This window comes from Narcine bancroftii, chromosome 8, assembly GCF_036971445.1.
Source record: "Narcine bancroftii isolate sNarBan1 chromosome 8, sNarBan1.hap1, whole genome shotgun sequence".
In the NCBI taxonomy this organism is placed as follows: Eukaryota; Metazoa; Chordata; class Chondrichthyes; order Torpediniformes; family Narcinidae; genus Narcine; species Narcine bancroftii.
In genome coordinates, this window is record NC_091476.1 from 103371791 (window position 1) to 103392689 (window position 20899).

Genomic DNA, 20899 nt, shown 5'->3' on the forward strand with positions numbered 1-20899 from the left:
TCTGCTTGGTGTCTGTGTGGTTTAAATGATAGAAATGTTCTTACTGAAACTGGGGGCTTGGGCTAGTGCGCATGCGGCTCTGGGCGCCTTTCTCGGGCGTGGTTCGGGTGTGTTGCATTTGGTTGGTGGTCCTCTGTGCATTAACTATGTTGTTTTGAACCTCTGGACCTGTTTCCGTCCTCTAGTGGCCCAAGATAGAGGGGGGCGGGGGGCATTGCTTCCTTTCGCGTTGTTGCCTGAAGTTCTGGCGAAAAGAATTGCTTCAGGAATTGGGGAGGGGGGTTGTGCATCAAAACCATGCGTTTGTTTGACTGTGACCCGCTTGATCAAAACACTCTGACCATCCGGAGCCAACCTGCATTTTCGCGGCAATAGCCTGGACCTGCAGGAAGCAGAAAAGTGAACCCAGGGAATGTTGATACATGGTGGGATCTGGCGGGCAGGACAAAATCTTTCACACCTTCGGTCCGACTCTCTCCGGCCGGAGAATGTCTCGACCTGCAAAATTTAGAGGAGAGGAAACCGAGGGATTTAAAATAAAATGGTAGAAATCTGCAAATCAGAAAAGTGGGAATAAAGGCAGACAACCTTATCATATTTAAGAAGAACCTTAATTGTGCGTCGAAGTCTGCAGACGCATGGACGCAGAGAGGCCGGCTGAGTTCCTCCGGCATTGCTGCGTGTTTTGCAGACTGAGAGTGCAGCAAGAGACATTCCTTTTCGACCAGCAGGGACACGGTGAGGCCAAATTTTTCCGAATGCCTCGCGGCTCGACTCCACACACCAAGGCTCCGAGGTTGCCGCATCCAGACACGCAGATGCATCGAGCCCCGCACCCAGGGAGGGAGCGAATGAGTTCCTGCTCGCTCGCAGAGCACCGTCACTGAAATGTGTTGTCTCCCCGGTCTTCCAGTGTGCAGAGGGGGACGTGGAAAACACACGGGTCCTCGGGGCTCAGAATTGGAGCCACGATTGCGCAGAGCCGGGACAATCAATGACTGAGTGCTGTGGAATTGATGCAGTCCCAGGCAGCCAGATTTCTCACTCGGCCACACCCCTTAACCATCCGTCTTCATTTCTTTTTAGTCTTTTCTGTTAACTGGAATGTTCTGTCAAACAAAAGCAAATCGCGGAATCTGCCCTTTGCAGTAAGTTTAAGGTGACTAAAGGGCGTGCGCCTGTATTTTTTTTTAAGATCACTTTGAAAATAAAACACTGAATATTAAAGTGGTGCCTTTCCTTTCTATCCTGGTAAGGATTATTTCCGATGTGTGAGCTGATTTTTCTAATTGTACATGTGACAGCAGCCGCCGCATTTAAAGTTCGTCAATTCCTCGGCGACGCCTCAAAAAGAATGGATGCAGACCGAGCAAAGCAAATCACGTCGTAATTAGTGTCAGGGCCTCTTCTGGAAGGGCATTCGGAATTATACCCACCACTCCTCCGTTTAACCCCACGCCGGGCCCCTTCCTCCGGAGGGAAGATTCGCCTCTCCGCACGGATTTCAAGGTCCAGCGCAAACCCTCTTCGCCCTACACGAAGTCCTGTTGCCTCAGTTTTGGAACGGTTGGTAAATGTGATTGTTACAATTAAAACAATAGTTAATGAAACTGACTTCAAAGATGAGAGTTTCCCAACACACAATAAGCCTGTGGACAAGCAACTCCTCAGAAAGGGAATCATGAGGTGAGGCAAACTGATCTTGAACTCAGGAAAAAAAAATCTAAATCCACAAAACAAGCTGGACCACACATTTTTTCCGAGTTGGGACTGTTGGTGATACTCTGTCAAGAAGAATCAGTGTTTTATGACCAGAATTGATTATGTCCATCATTGATAACAATAAATCCGTAAATTTTGAGGGCAATGCAGAAACAAATGAAACAAGGTTTCCTGTCCCTACCTCATTTGGAGGGCAGCATTGAAAGCTTGTTATCCCTGGAAGTGATCTTGCAATGGCCCTCCCACCATGCCATCCAATTGCCAAGAGAAGACTCCAGGAGGTCACACCAGGGGTATGACTAATCCTCATCTGCAACCCAGAGCACTGATAATTCCACCCTGGGTGCTCAGCAGTGAAAAACCCTCATCAGCAGTCAGACTCCAGCCAGTATGTGCTCCAACCAAGGAAGTGAAGGTGGCAACTCAGGCAGGAGACTGATCTCTGTGAAGAGCAGAGAAACCCTGGAACCTGTGATTAACCCAAGTATAAAGTATAGTGGATCCCAGATAGCTCATTGGAGGCTATGTTAAGTATTACATGTTTAAGTTGTGTGTTTGTGTAAAAACACACATAAATGAGATATTGGCCAGATTACTCAACACATAGGAACAACAAGCCCAATGTCCCCATAATGACCAAAGTGCCTTCCTGAGCAGGCCCCATTTGCCTACATTTGGTTGAAAGCAAGACACAGAGACCAAGCAAATAAAAAAAAGAAAGATTTTTTTTTCAAAGAAAAATTAATACAGCATCTTTCATAATGGGAACCATAGAAACTCACAATAGCTTTGTTAACCATACTTTCACACCAAAATAATAAAGGGAGAAAACCTTGCATGCAGAAAAAAAACTTTATTGACATTATTTCTGAGCTATTTTGTAATGAAGGAATCCTCTATTTAATTTTTTTTCCCACAATTGGTTTCAATTTAACATTCCATTTTGAAAACCTTGGGCATAGCTCACAGAAAGGAATGTGCATGTGAATGGATTTAACAAATAATAATCCGGATTATTTAGACCAGATCTGAAATCCTCGGTGACTAATTGGATGCCAGGTCACAACTGAGGTGCAAACACGCGATGTTGAAATGTAAAGAAAACCTTGGGTCAGCCATTCTCAATGGGACAACGACACATTTAAGGGGAAGGGCATGGACTGAAATCGTAAGATTTTTTTTGTACTGGTAGTTAGTAGGAGATAAGAATAAAAGAAACCAACTAAGCACGGAAGGAGGCTTATAACCTTTGAGCAGAGTCCTAAGGGGGCCATAGCCAAAAAATGGTTGAGAATGGCTGCATTGGTTAATTTTTAAAAAAATGAAGGTTTGATTTCAAAATTGAAGAAAGCAGGTGGCCATTGGTATCAAATTAAGATTTACAGTTTTATAGGAGACAGAGAAAGTCTTTTAAAAAAGACTAAAAGGGGACATTGGCAAGCAAGATTTTTTTAAAATCAAAACCTTTTATTAGAAGCAAGAGGATCGTGAGGGAAAGGATAGGATCCCACAGGGTCCAAGAGGAACATTTATACATGCAGTCAGGAAATATGAATGGGATCCCAAATCTCATCAGTATTCACCTCAGAGGAGGGTATGTATGGAGGATGAAGAGTTAGGAGATGCATATGTTGATACTGTGTAACATGTATCAGTAAGGAGGAAGTGTTCAAGATATTGGCATAAATTAAGATGGACAAATCCCTCGGATGAAGAGTTAGGAGATTAGTACGTTGATACTGTGTTCAAGATATTGACACACATTAAGATAGATAAATCTCTAGGGCCTGATAGGATACAATGGGTAAAGATTCCTGGGGCCCCAACATAATTTGTTGGCTTTGGGTGATACACTAGATATCTTGAGGGTAGCAAAACATACCAGAGATTAGCCAGGAAACTATAGCTTTAATCAGTAGAAGGGAAATTATTGGAAAAAAACCTCTAAGGGATAGGGTTTATAATCACTTGGTAAGGACTGATTAGGGATAGTTAACATAATTTATACAGTTCCACAAATTTGATTGAGTTTATCAAGGAGGTAACATGGACTTTTGCAAGGCTTTTGACATGGCTAGCATGTCATTCTGGTCCTGAACATTAAAGCACATGGGATCTGTTGGCAAACTGGATCCAAAGTTGATGTGGTGATAGGAGGACAAGGGTAGCAATGGAGGATTACTTCTCTGACTGGAAGTTGTATCCAAAGGTGGACTGCCAGGATTCATTACTGGGGCCTTTGTTGTTTCTCAGATAAATAAAAAAAGATTTGGACGAGAAGGTAGTTAGCTTGATTAGCAATTTGCTAATAATAATGAAAATTGACGTGAAAAAGGATTTTGAAGGGCACAAAGGGATTCAGAGCAGATGGTGCTGGTAAGTCTGAATATGTTATATTATTTATGAACAGTGCCGCAATGCTTCTGAATAACGTAGTCGCATTTCTGCTATCTAGATGATCATATGTTTTACATTTGTAGTGATTTTTGGCAGCCATTAAAATTTAGAAATGCATTTCTCATGACTTGTGCAATATTCTTATTTGCGTTCAGGGTTGTTGCTCCACAATGCAAATTAGACAAGAATTATCATCCTTTCCAATCACGTGGACCCTATTGAAATCTAATGTTTTCAAAATTGCCATATCGTACTAAATAAGATGAAAATATGCAAAAACAAGTTAGGTGTAATGTACAAAACTTAGGTTATTAATTTTTATTTAGCACAGACTATCACTAGACACTTTTGGTCTATGGAAACCAGGATAACTGGAACCAACTGATTTGCTGTCCAGACAGTTAGCCCTGGAAGATCTTCTGATGGAACAGGGCAGAAGACACATCCAATCCTGAATAAAACCGTCGCCCCTCTCCCCTCCTTCACTCATTTCCATCCTTGCTTCAGGAGCCCCACAGCCCCGGGATGGATACAGCCTCCAGTTTAGATAGTTGAAGGGAAATGGTCCCGATTCCCCGCTCCCTTGCGAACCACAGGAGGTGATTGGGAACCGCGGATGACTAAACCTTTGTCGCGTTAAATTACGGGTTCAGTTAGTGAGGGGATGGGTAAAAAAATTGTGTTCAATTCCATAAGAGGGAGAAATAATCTTGCACAATTTATCCCTGAATATTTACCTTTCCACATGTGATTTATGTTCAGTTTACTCACTGCTTATGGATCCTCTTGCAAATCTGACTCCCTCATGTTCTCCCAAGTCTGGTTCCTTCTATCTAATTCTTCTTCGGGTTGTTTCGCCTTGAGTTTGATTCTCTCTCGTCAACTTCCCAACCTGTTTCTGGGTTTAATTCTCTCCTGGTCACGCTCTGTTGACTTAAAGTTAAATTCCACGCTATTCAGAAAGGTGGAAAGATAAATCTCGAGGAATTTAGCTGCAGTGACACATGTGACTGCATTAAGGATATAGAGACTTGTTTGGCTTTGGAGTTCAGTCGTCCCTGACACACACATCGGTGAGAACCATTTCAGAGGGGACCAAAATCTTGTATGTTTTTCATCAATGTGTCCAATTTTTGGTGAGGCGAACAAGAGGACGCTGGTCCAGCATTTAGTATGTTTAAAAAACCTGTGAGTACTGTGATCTGACGTTTAAAAGAAAGGGAGAAAGAACCCGATAGAAAATAGTTGTGGTGGAAGGAGAGAGAGGTAAAATGAAGCTGGCACAATGAGAGGGTGCCACAGAGACGGTGAGAAGAAAGGCAGCCGATGCGAGAGAGATACGGGTGTAGAAATGTGATGCCGGAGGTAAACAGAGGCGAGAATTGCAGAGAGATTAAGCAAAAGGTGAAAAGATAGAAAACGAAGACAAAAATATTTAGGAAATCTGGCAGGTACAAAGTCAGATAATGAATATACATTGGGAACTACTTAGTTGTACATGGAACATAGTACAGGCGCCCCTTCGGCCGAAGTAAACACGACCATGTATACCCTTACAAAACTTTCTTTTTCCTTTTGAGAATGAACAGCGGAGCAAAAAAAAATCTCCAGATCTACTGATGTCTTAACGGCCTAATGTCGCTCAGGAAAACGCCTTAGTTTCTGATTATTGTTTCTAGTTCTGGATTCCCTCAAACATGTGGGGAAAAGTGGAGTTCACAGAAATCATTTTGGAAGACTCTACCAGAGAAGTCATTAAGGTAAGGATAGGATTCCAGATCAACCTGATGATCTCAGCCCATTAAACCATGGAATGGATTTACAAACTGATGTTAAAATCGCCAATGGTGGGGGTTCCTTGATGGGAAATTGGACTCCCTGGTGTTCCCTCTCCTGAGTAGATTCCACCAACATTATTGTGTACAACTACAGTTGCAACCAATAGTCATCCTTTTGTGTATTCACCTAAAGATCAAGTGTCCTCTGAACATACACTAGGGCTGACCTTCTCTTTGTATTTATGTAGGTCATTGGACAATATCAAAAACGTTCTTCCTCTCTTGTAACCCAATAGAATTGAGGCTGGTTATAGAACCACTACTCATGATTATATAATCATAATACATGCATGGAACAACTTAGCATTACTACATTAAAATCTATGTAACCGTCAATACACCATAAAAGACATTTGGACAAGGACATGGATAGGAAAGGGTTAGTGAGATCCAGGCCAGGGCTAGGCAAATGGAACATGATTGGCATGAGTTAGGACAAAGGCAATGTTTCCGTGCTTTATAACCTTATCGTTAATCCCTAATTGCACCAATGGAGGTTCTGGCCCCTATGAGATTCCATGAATTGGTAGAGACTAAAACTGAAGAAAACATCAAAGGGTGCTGAAAATGAGCCAGGAATCTGTTTGTTTTCAGATTGATTTCATTAACCCAGCTTACCAGCCAGACTGTGGAAATGAAGACCAGGTGGATCAGGGAACTGAAAACTCCTTGAAAACTAATCTTCAAAATGAATCGGGTGAGAGCAGTACAATGCATCAATGTTCTCCAGGCTGAATCCTGGTCTGACCAACATTGATTCAGATTCAGATTTATTGTCAGAGTACATACATAACATGACATACAACCCAGAGATTCTTTACCCTGCAGGTAAGGCAGAATCACCACCTATAGGTAGTGCAAAAAAAACCAGTTCTCAATGTACACATGTAAACAAATAAAGAAATGTAAATAAACTGGTTGAGTTTGTTGTTGAGGAGTCTGATGGTGGAGGGGTGGCAGCTGTTCCCGAACCTGGTGGTGTGAGTCTTGTAGCATCTATACCTTATTCCTGAAGGTAGCAGCAAGAACAGAGTGTGTGCTGGGTGATGTGGATCCTTGTTGATTTTTGCTGCTTTCTAACAGCAGGGTTCCCTGTAGATTTTCCAAGCAAAGGGGTATTAATGTGCCCATACCATGATGCAGTCGGTCAGGGTTTCCGATGTCATACCAAATCTATGCACACTCTTGAGGAAGAAGAGGCGCCGATAAGCTTTCTTCATGATGCCATAAGTGTGCTAGGTCAGGAAAGATCCTGTGAGATAGGGACTCCAAACAACTTAAATTTGCTTACACTCTTCACCTCTGATCCCCCTAATGATCATTGAATTGTATACCTTTCCTGAAGCCAACAATCAGTTCCTTGGTTTTGGTGACATTGAGTGTGAGGTTGTTGGTTCACCATTCAGTGAAGTTTTCAATTTCCATCCTATATGCTGACTTATCGCCCTTTTTGTTATACAACCCACTATCAGGTTTCCCCGTAATGGGGAGGGGAGAAAGAGACTGTGGGAAGTTTAGTGTGAGAGGAAAGGGAAGGATTTTGTTGAAGGCAAGGCGGGACCAGGGGAGAATAGAGACATGCGGAGTAGATCAGTTATGTTGTGTGGCACTGATGAGTACCATGACATTGATGAAGGAATGGAGAGGACAAATGACAACTAGCTGGCATGCAGGGGCAGGAATGTGTTAGTTGGAGTGAGAAATGTAGGGATGGATTGCAGTTGAAGGTCCTGCATTATACCCTCTGTCCAAGTTGTTCACTGAGAGGGAGAGAAAGCTAAACCTATAGGCAAGTTCAACTTTATTATCATCTGACTATATATACCATATAACCATATAACCACTTACAGCACAGAACAGTTTGGCCCTACTAGTCCATGCTGTAACAAATTCCCACCCTCCTAGTCCCACTGACCAGCACCCGGTCCATACCCCTCCAGTCCTCTCCTCTCCGTGTAACTATCCAGTCTATCCTTAAATGTAACCAATGATCCCGCCTCAACCACGTCTGCCGGAAGCTCATTCCACATCCCTACCACCCTTTGCGTAAAGAAATTTCCCCTCATGTTCCCCTTATAATTTTCCCCCTTCAATCTTAAACCATGCCCTCTAGTTTGAATCTCCCCCACTCTTAATTGAAAAAGCCTATCCACATTTACTCTGTCTGTCCCTTTTAAAATCTTAAACACCTCTATCAAGTGCCCCCTCAATCTTCTAAGCTCCAGAGAATAAAGCCCTAGTCTGCACAACCTTTCCCTGTAACTCAAACCTTGAAATCCTGTCAACATTCTCGTGAACCTTCTCTGCACTCTCTCTATTTTGTTTATATCTTTCCTATAATTTGGTGACCAAAACTGTACACAGTACTCCAAATTTGGCCTCACCAATGCCTTGTACAATTTCATCATAACCTCCCTACTCTTGAATTCAATACTCCGATTTATGAAGGCCAACATTCCAAATGCCTTCTTCATCACACCATCTACCTGAGTATCAGCCTTGAGGGTACTATTTACCATCACTCCTAAATCCCTTTGTTGCTCTGCACATCTCAATAGGCTACCATTTAATGCATATGACCTATTTAGATTTGCCTTTCCAAAATGTAACACCTCACACTTATCTGTATTAAATTCCATCAGCCATTTCTCAGCCCACACCTCCAGCCTTCCTAAATCACCTTTTAGTCTATGGTAATCTTCCTCACTGTCCACAACACCACCAATCTTTGTATCATACGCAAACTTGCTTATCCAATTCTCCACCCCTACTTCCAGATCGTTAATATATATAACAAACAATAGTGGACCCAGGACCGATCCCTGAGGAACACCACTAGTCACCGGCCTCCAATTGGACAAACAATTTTCTACCACTACTCTCTGACACCTCCCATCCAACCATTGCTGAATCCATTTCACTACCTCCTTATTTATACCTAATGCCTCCACCTTTTTTCCTAACCTCCTGTGGGGAACTTTGTCAAAAGCTTTACTAAAGTCTAAATAGACAACATCTACAGCTTTCCCTTCATCAACCTTTTTTGTAACCCCCTCGAAAAACTCAAATCAGGTTTGTCAAGCATGATCTACCCCTGACAAAACCATGCTGATTACTCCCTATCAATCCCTGTACCTCCAAATATTTGTAAATACCATCCCTCAGAACACTTTCCATCAACTTGCCCACCACAGACGTTAGACTCACAGGCCTATAATTCCCAGGTTTACATTTGGACCCTTTCTTAAACAGCGGAACCACATGCGCTACCCTCCAATCCTTTGGCATTACCCCCGTGACCAGTGACATCCTAAATATCTCTGTTAATGGCCCCACTATCTGTCCACAAGCCTCCCTGAGTGTCCTTGGGAATATTTTGTCCAGTCCCGGAGATTTATCCACCTTTATCTTTTTCAACGCAGCCATTACTACCTCCTCAGTTATCCTTGTATGCTTCATGAACTCCCCACTATTTTTCTTTACTTAAACTGGTTCAGTATTTTTTTCCCTAGTGAATACTGAGGCAAAGAAATCATTCAAAATTTCCCCCATTTCCTCTGACTTCTCACTCAGCCTACCCTCGCTATCTACAAGGGATCCAATTTTATCCCTCACTAATCTTTTACTTTTAATGTACCTATAGAAACCCTTTAGATTTAATTTTACTCTGTCTGCCAAAGCCTCTTCGTGCCTTTGTTTGGCCTTTCTAATTTCTTTCTTAAGATTCCTTCTACACTCCTTGTAGTCTTCCTTCAAATTCTCAGCTCCCTGCTCTTTATACCTCTTGTACACCTCCCTTTTTCTCTTAACCAAATTTCCAATATTCCTCGAAAACCAAGCCTCCCTATGACTTCCAGTCTTTCCTTTGATCCTCACTAGGACATATCTACTCTGTACCCTCAAAATTTCTTTTTGAATATCCTCCATTTTTCATTTACATCCTTACCTGAAAATATCCTGTCCCACTCAATACTCCCCAAATCCCTTCTTATTCCTTAGAAATTTTCTCTTCTCCAATCCAGAACCTCAACTTTAGGCCCCTCCTTGCTCTTCCCTAAAACTACCCTAAAACTAACAGAGTTATGATCACTGGACCCAATTTGTTCTCCAACATTAATGTCCGATATCTGACCTAGCTCGTTCCCTAACAGGAGATCCAGTATTACTCCATCCCGAGTCGGTTCTTCTACTAATTGATTTAGAAAACAATCTTGAACACATTTAATGAATTCTAGCCCATCCAGCTCTCTAACTGTATGGATATCCCAATCAATGTGAGGGAAGTTAAAATCTCCCATGATCACTACCTTATGATTCTCACACATATCGTTATCTCCATACAAATTTGTTCCTCTAATTTTCTTAGCCCATTTGGTGGTCTGTAATACACCCCTATTAGCACCCTCATGCCTCCTTCACCCCTCAATTCCACCAAAACAGCCTCACTGGACGATTCCTCCAGACCATCCTGCCACCTCACGGCAGTAATGCCCTCCTTAACTAGCAGAGCAACTCCTCCCCCTTTTTTACCCCCTGATCTATCACATCTAAAACAAATGTATCCTGGAATATTAAGTTGCCAGTCCTGCCCCTCCTGTAGCCAGGTCTCACTAATTGCCACAATATCATGACCCCAAGTATCTGTCCATGCTCTAAGCTCATCTACCTTGTTCACTATGCTTCTTGCATTAAAATATATGCATTTCAGAGAATGACCCTCACCTATATTCTCTTTTCTACCTTTTATCCTAATCTCCATCCTACCTTTGTTATCGTTATTATTCCTATCTAGGTGGCCATGCTCCCTTGACACTGCTCTCACACTCTGTTCCCCACCTCCCTGCCAAACTAGTTTAAACCTTCCCCCACACCATTTCTCCAGGCTACAGTCCATACACATACACACACAATACACAGCACATAATAATCACACATATACATAAAGATACAATATAAAATAAATATATAAATATTTTTGAATAATTTACTTGTTTCATTTACAAGGGGCCCAAAGTTACAGGATAACAATCTCACAATCTATGAGAAGAAGCTATTTCCCAGCCTGGCCGTCCTGATTTTGATGATCCTGCTCTTCTTTCCTGATGTTAGTGGGTCAAAGATACTGTGCGCTGGATGGAGAGGGTCCTCAATGCAGAGGTCATATGTCCATTTATGTGCGTCATTTATGTGTACTCAAGCAAGGAATAGTTGATTAATGCTTGGTATCTGGAGGAGTAGGCAGTGGAACAAGCTGGAGTGAAATCGACCCTGGGGAAAGATCATTATTTCAACATATAAATCTACATAAACTTTTTATAAATGACAGCCTTGAGTCACATTGAAAGGGAGAGCACAAATTAGCAAATTCTGAATCCATCGACCTCAAGGACAAGAATGAGATCAAGCCTGTTCTGGAGTAGATGGTTGCAGATGCTAAAAAAATCATTTTAAATATTAATACAGATATTAATCCTAATAATATATATTAATACTTAATAAGAAATAAAAATCACAGTCCCTGGTTTTATATTAATGAAACCAATTCAGTTGAATAATAATGGATTAAAAAAAAGAAAGTTATAAACAGTGTGTAGGGCAGGGATTTAATAAATCTGCAGAAATATTATTTCAGTGAACAAGCAATCAATATGGAACAGACTCTTTAGGGAGACGGGGGGAGTAGATAGTATGAATTCGTCCAAATTAAAATTATACAGGTAGAGCCAGAATCCGAATTTATTGTCATGAATGCACGTCACAAAATTAGTTATTTTGTAGCAGTGTTACAGGTGCAAAAATGGCTATAAAATGCATTTTAAAAACATCAGTAAATTAGTGCAAAAGAAGAGTAAATGTCTGTGGATCATTGTCCATTTAGAAATCTGATGGCTGAGGAGAAGAAACTGTTTTTGTACCTTTGTGAGTTCATATTCAGGCTCCTGTACTTCCTTCTTAATGGTAGTAGTGAGAAGAGGGCATGGTCTGGGTGGTGGGGGGTCCTTGATGAAGGAGGCTGCTTTCTTGAGATACCATCTCTTGTAGGTGTCCTTGATGGCGTGAAGGTTTAGGCTTATGATGATGCTGGCCAAGTTCATAACTCTCTGTAGTCTTTTTCTATCCTGGGCATTGGCACCTTCATACCACACAGTGATGCAACCAGTCAGAATGCTCTCCATGGTACACCTGCAGAAATTTGCAAGAGTCTTTGGTGACACACTGAATTTTAGGAACAAAGGTTTTGGGACACAGATGTATATAGATAAGAAAGAGTTTTGAAGGATAGGTGACAAATACAGGAAAATGGGGGTAACCCAGAATGCTAACTTGGTCAGCATGGATGAGTTGAGCCTGTTCCATACTGCTGCAGGGCTATGATTAGTCAACAACTCCATTAAGCTTACATTATATAATAACTGGTACACTACATGATGATAGATTTTGGCCTTTTGATGCCTAGCATTTTTTATGTTCCTGAAGGAATCTAACAGTGGCACCCTAACTTTTAACAAATGAAATACTATCTCATTGGAAACAGAAACAAAACCCATCCAACATTATACTAGTTAAAAAGGAGGAGTAGCAACGTTAGTCAGTCATTGGGACTTGATCGTGATTTGGCAATCATGTGAGTACCAAATCTTTGGTAGCCATTGATCCATTCTCTGGGTGGAGCTTGGAGCCTACTTTGCTTTATGATTCACCTGACAATCATTAATGATTCTCTGTGGTGACTACACCAAACTTGACCTGATGATTCAGACTAAGTAGTTGTGGACAGAGTTTTCCCAGTTCTCAGTGTCAATGCTGAATTTGGTTGATCTCATTACAGTGTTGTACCAGATACAATATTGGTCTTTCTTTATGACTTAGGCAAGTTCTTAAGAGACTAAGAGAATTGACAGGGGCATTGCAGTAAGCATTATCTGCATGGACTTTAGCAAGGCTTTCGACAAAGTCCACATGGAGGGCTGTTCTGGAAAGTGGAAGGATAAGGGTCCTGATGAAGGAAGAATGCTTGTCCAGGCCTCTAGGCTGATCCTCTTCAGGTTCTCCTTGCTCCTTGCATGACTCCTGAGTGATTCCAAGCATTCTTTTCGGAACATGAAACATTAAAAAAAGACCATCTTGCTCCTTAAGCCTGACTGACCAGATGGCAGTAGCTGTTCAATTTCCAGTCCTTGCTTCCAAGGTCAGTGTTTCTAAAGTGACAGAAGCTTTATTAATTTTTTGCATTCTCAGTGAATTCATGAGATATGACAAAGATAATGAGAAATAAATATATTGATGCCTCATATCTTAATATATTTTATTATTTCCATAGTGTCCCCATGTCCACTTTCTGCCACTTTTAGTACTGGCCAGAAGTGCCCTGGTACAATTCCTGCTTGAAGCTGTCACATGTTTGAGACAGCCCATAAGCAACCATTTATCCTGGTTGGATACGCACAAGACCCCTACAGTGTATACCAGGCTGAGTAAATACATTTTGAAAAGGGAAGGGTAAGCTATTTGACCCCTTACTGCCAGTCATTATTATAGATGATCTGCCCAAGGCCCTCATTTCTCTTATGTTTTAGTTCTCCAAAATCCTCAATTCTCTGATCCTCCTTCTTAAATACTCCCAATGACCATCCAGGATAGAGAATTTCAAAGATCCACCACCCTCCAAGAGAAGTTCAAATGGACCTCAGTTTGAAGTGACCATTCCCTCATCTTGTCATTGTGTTCCATTTCTTGAGATTCTTCCACCTGTGGAGACGTTATTGCACTTGGTCAATACCATCTAAAATTTTAAGAAGATGGAGATACAGTCAAAACCAAGGACCAAGCTGTGATTTGGAAGTAAGAGTGGTTTTTACTGATTTTTCTTTTCCTACTCCAGTGCATGGTTCCTGGGAAACACTCAATGGAAGAGCCAGTGCATGCCCTGGTCTGATGTGGCTTTTTGTCATTGCATTGGTTGTAATTCTGACCATGACTATTGGAGGGAGTTTGATTACCTTTACCATTCGTAAGTACATGAATCAATTCAAGCAAGATGGCAGCAGAGCTGTCTTTAAACTGGGATGACACCACAAGAAGTGACACATACACTTGCCTCCAAGAATCCCCTGTAGTTCAGAACAGTAAACATCACATTTTGCTGGGGATGTATTTGTGTCATACACATATCACCATTCCAAAAAGAGTAGCTAGCTCCTTCAGTTTATCCCATGCCAATACTACGTGTAACATCATTTACTGCCATTCACTCAATTGAAGCTGATTGAAAAGCGTTAATTGTTCTACTCATCAACTTTCATCCCAATCCACCTGTTAAATTATTTTTATCTAAAATTACCTTCAATACAATATATTATCGTAATACTACTAATATTATTAGTAAAATATTATTTTTACTAATACTACAATATTAAAGTAAATATATGATAACCTGCAGACACCAAGTGACAACCAAACCAGTACTAATATTATTTTTAGGAAAATAACAACTTCATTTATGGATGCCTTGGGGAGAAGTATAGTCACTAATTTACTGTAGCATGACACCCAATTTGCACAAAACAAATTGGCTTAAATAGCAATGGACAATAACAAAGTAATCCAGATTTAGATTTCGGTTGAATGATAAATTTTGACCTCTGAGTGCTTGTTCCTGGGCAGAGTTTTCCTCTCACTGCTAATTGGTTCCTCAAGCTGAATCTGGAACAGAGCAGAGGGAAAAGCCCATCCTGCTCTAAATATCGCCCATCTTATGTCAAAAACAATGCCCCAAGTAACTTTGCATTAAGTGTCACAAGAGTCACTGAACTTGAAATTTCTCAAACCATCCAGTGCTTTTTCTTCCTGTAGAATTGGCAATTCAGAAACCTGCAAACAATCGCTCTGGGGAAATGACCACTGCGTCAAACAGTGGTAACAAGACTTCTATCAGCCTCTTTACAGCCTCTCCCTCTGCCACTGCTTCCAGCTCTCAGAACAAAGTGCTGGTCACCTCTGATATTTCAGCAGCTACTGTATCACCCAGAACGTCATTGTCATCACCATGTGAGTGTTGCTACCCCTGTATGATCTTCCATCATATTAATAAGCCAGTAGACCCAGTCAATCTAATGCTCTCTTGATTACCTCCATTAACTTTTATCTCCCAATTACTCTCAGATTTCATTCCCTTATCTTTTAATTTTCCATTATCCTATCCCATTCACCCTCACTCCATATCTTTTAATCTTCCGTTCAGTCTAACTAATGCAAACATTCTGTCTTAAGCTTATCCAATTACTCTCTCTCTCGACCTATGTAAACTTTAATTCAAGCAGGTTTTTTTCACTGAGGTTAGGTGAGAAAAAAAACTAGAGGACATGGGTTCATGGTAAAAGGGTGACAGTTTTAAGGGAACATTAGTGGGGGCTTCTTCATACAGAGTGGTGTAAGTGTGGAAAGAGCTGTCAGCTGAACTGGTAAATGCAGGCTCAATTTTAATATTAAAGAAAAATGTGGATAGTTATATGGATGGGAGGGGTATGGAAGGATGTGATCCGGGTACAGGTCAATGAGACTAGGCTGAAAAATAGTTTGGCACAGACTCGAAGAGTTGAAGGCACTGTTTCTGTGTTCTATGGTTTCAACAACAGTTTGAGACAAATAATCCACGGTCAGTAAAAAAAAATGCATTGGCAGTCTTTCTCAGATCATCTTAAATTTTAATTTTTCGTTACCATCTCATTAACTAATTGAAGCAATCTATGGCTATTTTGTTTCATCACAAACCTTCTTGGAGACCACTTCAGGACTGCCCTGAAGTCTCTCTTTAGAACTACAACCCCAATAAAATCCCATTTCCTCTACTCTGTACAATGTTCATTAATTCCATCCTTGATATGATTAGCTACCCAATATTCTGTCTAAAGATTTCTTTCTTGGCTCTCCATTTTCTACCTTCAGATACCAATCAAGATTTAATTGTGTTTCTAATGAGTTTACTGACTTATGGTATCACCTTAATTGGCCTGTTATTGTTTCACACTCTACCTCCAATGACACTTGTAATCCTTCTATTTCAAATGTTTTCCTTCAAATGTTATGCACTTGTTTCATGCTTTTCCCGTGTTCAACTGCATCAGCAGTTTTGGCATTGGCAGAGCGGTTCCAGCTGCATGGGGTATTGTGGGTAACGAAGACGGCTATTGCTCCCATATTGAGCCATCACCGCGATCCAGTGAGGCGCTCCATAAACTCTGGGCTTGACAGCACTGCACCCCTGCTGCTGGGTCGGGAGTTAGATGGGGGCAAGTGACAGAAGGGGAGTGCCTGAGACCCAGCTTGATGAGCTGGTGGAACGCCTGAAAGCCCCCAGGGGTACTTGGCATCACCACCCTGATGACCCACTCTTCCTGCTGGTCTGCACCCCGTGTTCCGCCTTCTGCCCCGCTTGGACAATGGCTTTGAGCGGCTAATGCTGACCACCTTTTTTGGCTGAACTCCTGGGCCAGCCTGTCGCTTCTGACCTCAGTCTGATTGACATGCTGGGCGAGAGCCTCCTGTACAGTGCACGTCGAACCCTGCCCCTGCTCTCACCCTGGCTGAGGGTGCAAAATAGTTTGGCACCGGCCCTTTGGGGTAGGGGGAGAGCGACAGAGGGGGCCAGTGGTGGGGAGGAAACGGTTGGCAGGGGTTAGGTGCAAGGCATTTGTTTAAAGGGTCTGAAATCAAAATGATCTGAATCCAGAAGATTCCGAACAACGGCAATGATTCCAGATAAAAGATTAGGCACCTGTACTTGCCATGGCTGCTCATCCTATGGTCAAGTGTTTTTCTTTATTATGGCTAAATTATGCCAAATAATGAATATCAATGAGTCTCAATTTCTTGTTCCATTTATGTATGAAAAACCACCTCAGCTTGAGGTACTTTGTTTTCTCTCGTGAAATGGAGAACTTTCTGATCGTTCCATTTCAGTCATTTTAATGACTTGCTCAATTGACTTGTTATCTCTAATTACAGTGTGTGGTGGGATCTTTCAACGGCCCGAGGGCTCGTTCTCCACTCCTCTCTACCCAGCGCAATACCCAGCGAACTTGATGTGCGTCTGGCGGATCCTTGCGGAACCTGGATACGTGATCCAGTTTAAACTCGACTCCCTGAACATCGAGGGACAGTCACCTTGTCACTTTGACCGGCTAGATCTTCAGGAAGAGGAGGGAAATGGGTTTTATACACATCAGATAGCTAGGTCAGTCAAAGTTGCCTTGGTCTTTTTTTAAATTTTTATTAATATAAACAAGTCTGTCAACAAACTGATTACAAAATTAAACCTGCTGTCAGTGTGATCTTTAACTGAGCAGGCTAAGTGGCAACTCCCCTAGGACAGAGCTAACAGCTAATGATAGAACTGACTTTGTTGGAGAGTAAGATTGGGCAGGGTGTTAAAAATAACATTATTTGTCATCTGGTCAGTTCCCTGCCAGGTCAGTTTGATTAAAATGGTGCCAAACGTGAAATGCTGGAGGAACTCAGTGGGTCAGACAGTACCCATGGAAAACAATGTTTTTGGATGAAACCCTTCATCAGGAATAGCAAGCAACTGAGGAGGTCCAACTGCAAGGTGGGAAGGAGTGGAGCACAGACTGGTAGGTGATGGATGAATACTGGTGGGAGGGGAAAGAAATCGACAAAATTAGTAAGATGTTTGGAGGTGCTAGGAGAAAGAGGCAAAGCCCTGAGAAGTGTGATCTCTGATAGGAAGGAAAGGAATGGGAGCTGGAGGAAGAAGGAAGGTATGGGTGACTGGTTGGTAGAGAGGGTAAAGAAAAGGAAAAGGGAAGGAGAGATATCAGGGAAAGCAAGGGGGCAGGGATACCATAAATTGGAGAAGTCCATGTTGCGGTAGTTTGTTTGGAGACTGTCAAGATGGAACGCAAGGTGTTCTACCATTTTGCCTGGGAGAACAGTAGGCCATGGACAGACATGTCAGTTTGGGAATGGGAAGTGGAATTAAAGTGGTCGGCTGCTGCTGTGGACCAGTGCAGATGCTGAAGGAAGAAACCCCTCTTCAGTCTGCCTCCAGTCTCCCTGATGTGGAGGAGGTTGGTGACCCTTCCATACCCTCATCAACATTTTCCCAAACACTCTCCTCTCTTCTGTGTTGCTAATTCTGGCTCATTGGGTGCTCAGTGTTGTTGGGGTGCATTTCTCAACCTGTGGTCCGTGGGCTTGGTAGAGGTGATCCAAGGCCAAGAGTAATATTACTGACACAATAAAGAAGTAGTATCTAAAACTAGGTTGTACATTTGAGAAGAAAAAGAGATTATCAAAAATCATCCCACCAAAACAAAAGTCCCAAAGCAGATATAGCCTGGTCAGAGATTGCTTCTCCCCATTCCTCTCTGGGAGATACACACCCAATGTGACCCAATCATAGACCAATCCAGATGTTTGCCCAGGATCACTTGCAGTACTCTATCCCCCACCCTGTCCTGGTAATGAGTATTAATGTACAACAATCCACGAGTTGCTCCAACATCTAGCAATAGCAACTTGTCCTTTGAGTTAAACAGAAAAGTCTGCAGATGCTGGGGTTTTCGTGCAATGCACAAAAGAGCTGGAGAAACTCAGCAGGTCATGTTGCATCTATAGGAAGTAATGGGTTGCTGCTTGATGATGCCAGTACCTTGACAAAGGGCTCCCTAAAGATGCTGCATGACCTGCTGAGTTTCTCCAGCAAGTTTGTTCATTGCAACTTGTCCTCTGAACTGTTGGATGACAAGTGTAGATGTGTTACCCTTGGAGGAGTCGGAGAGCATTTAAAAATGGAATAGTATTGTGCAAGGAAAATGTTGATGTCCAGGGAAGGACTGGGTAGGTTTAACAGTTTTACTAAAAGAGCAGGGATTGGTTAATGAGTTGCCAATTGCACAGGCATAGGTGCAGATCCTTCATTGTCAGTTCTGGTGACTGGAACGACTGGCAATGTTATTCATAAGGCGTTGTCTTCTCTCTTTATAGGTAAGGTGCCCCATCGGGATCAATAGGCCCACATTGATGGAAATCCGATCTCTGGGCAAACTGTAGATGTTTGATGCTGGGACGGTTTGTATTCCATCCTATCACGTTTTCTGCTGCTTCTCGACAGGTTGTGCGGCAATGTTGCACCTCCTACTGTCAACACCAACACCAGCAGACTCAAGATTTCCTTCGTGTCGGATGCAAGTGTGGGGGGCCATGGTTTTATTGCGCGATACCGGATGATCACACCAAATGACAGTAAGTGGTATAAACTGCGAATGGTTCAGATGCATCTGGAGAACCTTTGTTGGGAGGTGTGAGTAGTTTCATCTTCAATGACTGGACAGTAATCATGGGAAGCAAATCAGCCACCGATTTTAGGGTTAACAGCTTCTTACTGGTGAACCCACAATCCCATTCCCAGGGTTTGAAGAACTCACTATCTGAGGAGCACCAAGTACCTTTGGAAACGCAGCTTCTTTTTAATCAACCCTATGTACTACAGTGAAGTCCTGTTGAGTGCAGAACAATGGTTGCATCTGCCAAAGAGCAAGAACATATTGGGAGTGGGAGAAGACTACACAGCTCTTCAAACTTGTCTAATCAACTCCTCATTCATACCTTTGAACTTGTACCTTATCAAGCTTCTAGTTCTGTCTTAATAAAAAAAATTGCTTCCCCTGCCTTTTGAAGAGAGCTCCAAAGACTCCCAACCCTTTGAGTGAACATTTGTCTAAGTGGGCAAAATTTTGATTTAAATACTGACCCCTGGTCACCGATTCTTCCAAAGAATCTTACAACACAGGATCGGTTTCTTCAGCCCAACTTACCTTGCCCACCAAGTTAGTCTCATTCGCTGCTTTCAGGCCATATCCTCCTGAACATTTCCTAATTTGCCATCTGTGTAACTGCTAAAATGTTCTTTAAACGTTACAATTGTACCCACCTCTACCATTTCCTCTAGCAGTTAGTTTCTTATATCCCCCACCTTCTGTGAGAAAAAGGTGCCTCTCAATCCAGTTTTAATCTTTCCCCTTTCACCTTAAATCTATGCCCTTTAGTATTAGACTCCCCTATCTTGGGAAAAAGACTATTTACTTTTCCATGCCCATTTCCACGATATTATAAACCTCTTTTCTGTCACCCTTCAGGCTTCCTGCATGCTAGAGAAAAAAGTCACTCTTCTCATAATTCAAGCCCATTAGTTCCAGTAAAATTTTTGTGAATCTTTTCAGTGCCCTTTCCAACGTAATAAAAATCTTTCCCATAGCTACATACTGTGTACCACAACTCCCAAGTGTGGTCTCTCCAATGTCTTGTATGTTTGTAACATGACATCCCTGCTCTTGTACTCCTTGCCCAGGCCTATGAAGGCAATCATGCCAGATGCCTTCTTTACCACCTTGTCTACCTGTAGCTATATTTCAATCATGTTGCCTTTCATTTGCCTTTACTCTAGTGGGTACAAGAACAATCTTACCAAACGTTTTTCACAAGAAAAAACACCTTTTGCAGGTAGCTGCTTCCAAATATATTTTCATCCTTTCTTAAGGACACAGTATAGAATACAAAACTTTCCAATCTTACCATTGATTAATATTAACAGGCAGAGCTTCCCTATCTTTGTATTCAGTACATTTCATTTCCCTGTGTACATTACTTGATGATTTTAGAGTTCGCAGTCTCCATGTTCCCTTGTATCTTCCTTAGCCACAGATAACTGGATGACTGGAGAGTAGAAGGACTAAAGGAATAAGCCTGAGAAGTATATAGGGATAATCAGTATGGCTTTGTTTGTGGGAAATTGTATCTCACAAAATTGAGTGTTTTGAAGAGGTGATCAAGAGGATTGACAAGGGCAGCACAGTAAATAAGGAAGGCTTTTAGCAAGGTTCCATGTGGTGGGCTGGTCTGGAAGGTGAAATCAAGATTCTTTT

The 20899-nt window shown here is 42.0% G+C and overlaps 1 protein-coding gene across 1 annotated transcript in view; it reads left to right on the forward strand.

The window, feature by feature from the left end:
* Nucleotides 1–5803: 5803 nt before the first annotated feature.
* mfrp (membrane frizzled-related protein) overlaps nt 5804–20899 on the forward strand; it is a 42913-nt gene continuing 27817 nt past the window's right edge. Inside the window, exons 1-6 of the mRNA XM_069894663.1 lie at nt 5804–5879; nt 6552–6654; nt 13840–13968; nt 14811–15005; nt 16962–17190; nt 19090–19220. Coding sequence (XP_069750764.1) covers nt 5817–5879; nt 6552–6654; nt 13840–13968; nt 14811–15005; nt 16962–17190; nt 19090–19220 — 850 coding nt within the window. The 5' untranslated portion in view covers nt 5804–5816. The remainder of the gene's footprint in view (nt 5880–6551; nt 6655–13839; nt 13969–14810; nt 15006–16961; nt 17191–19089; nt 19221–20899) is intronic.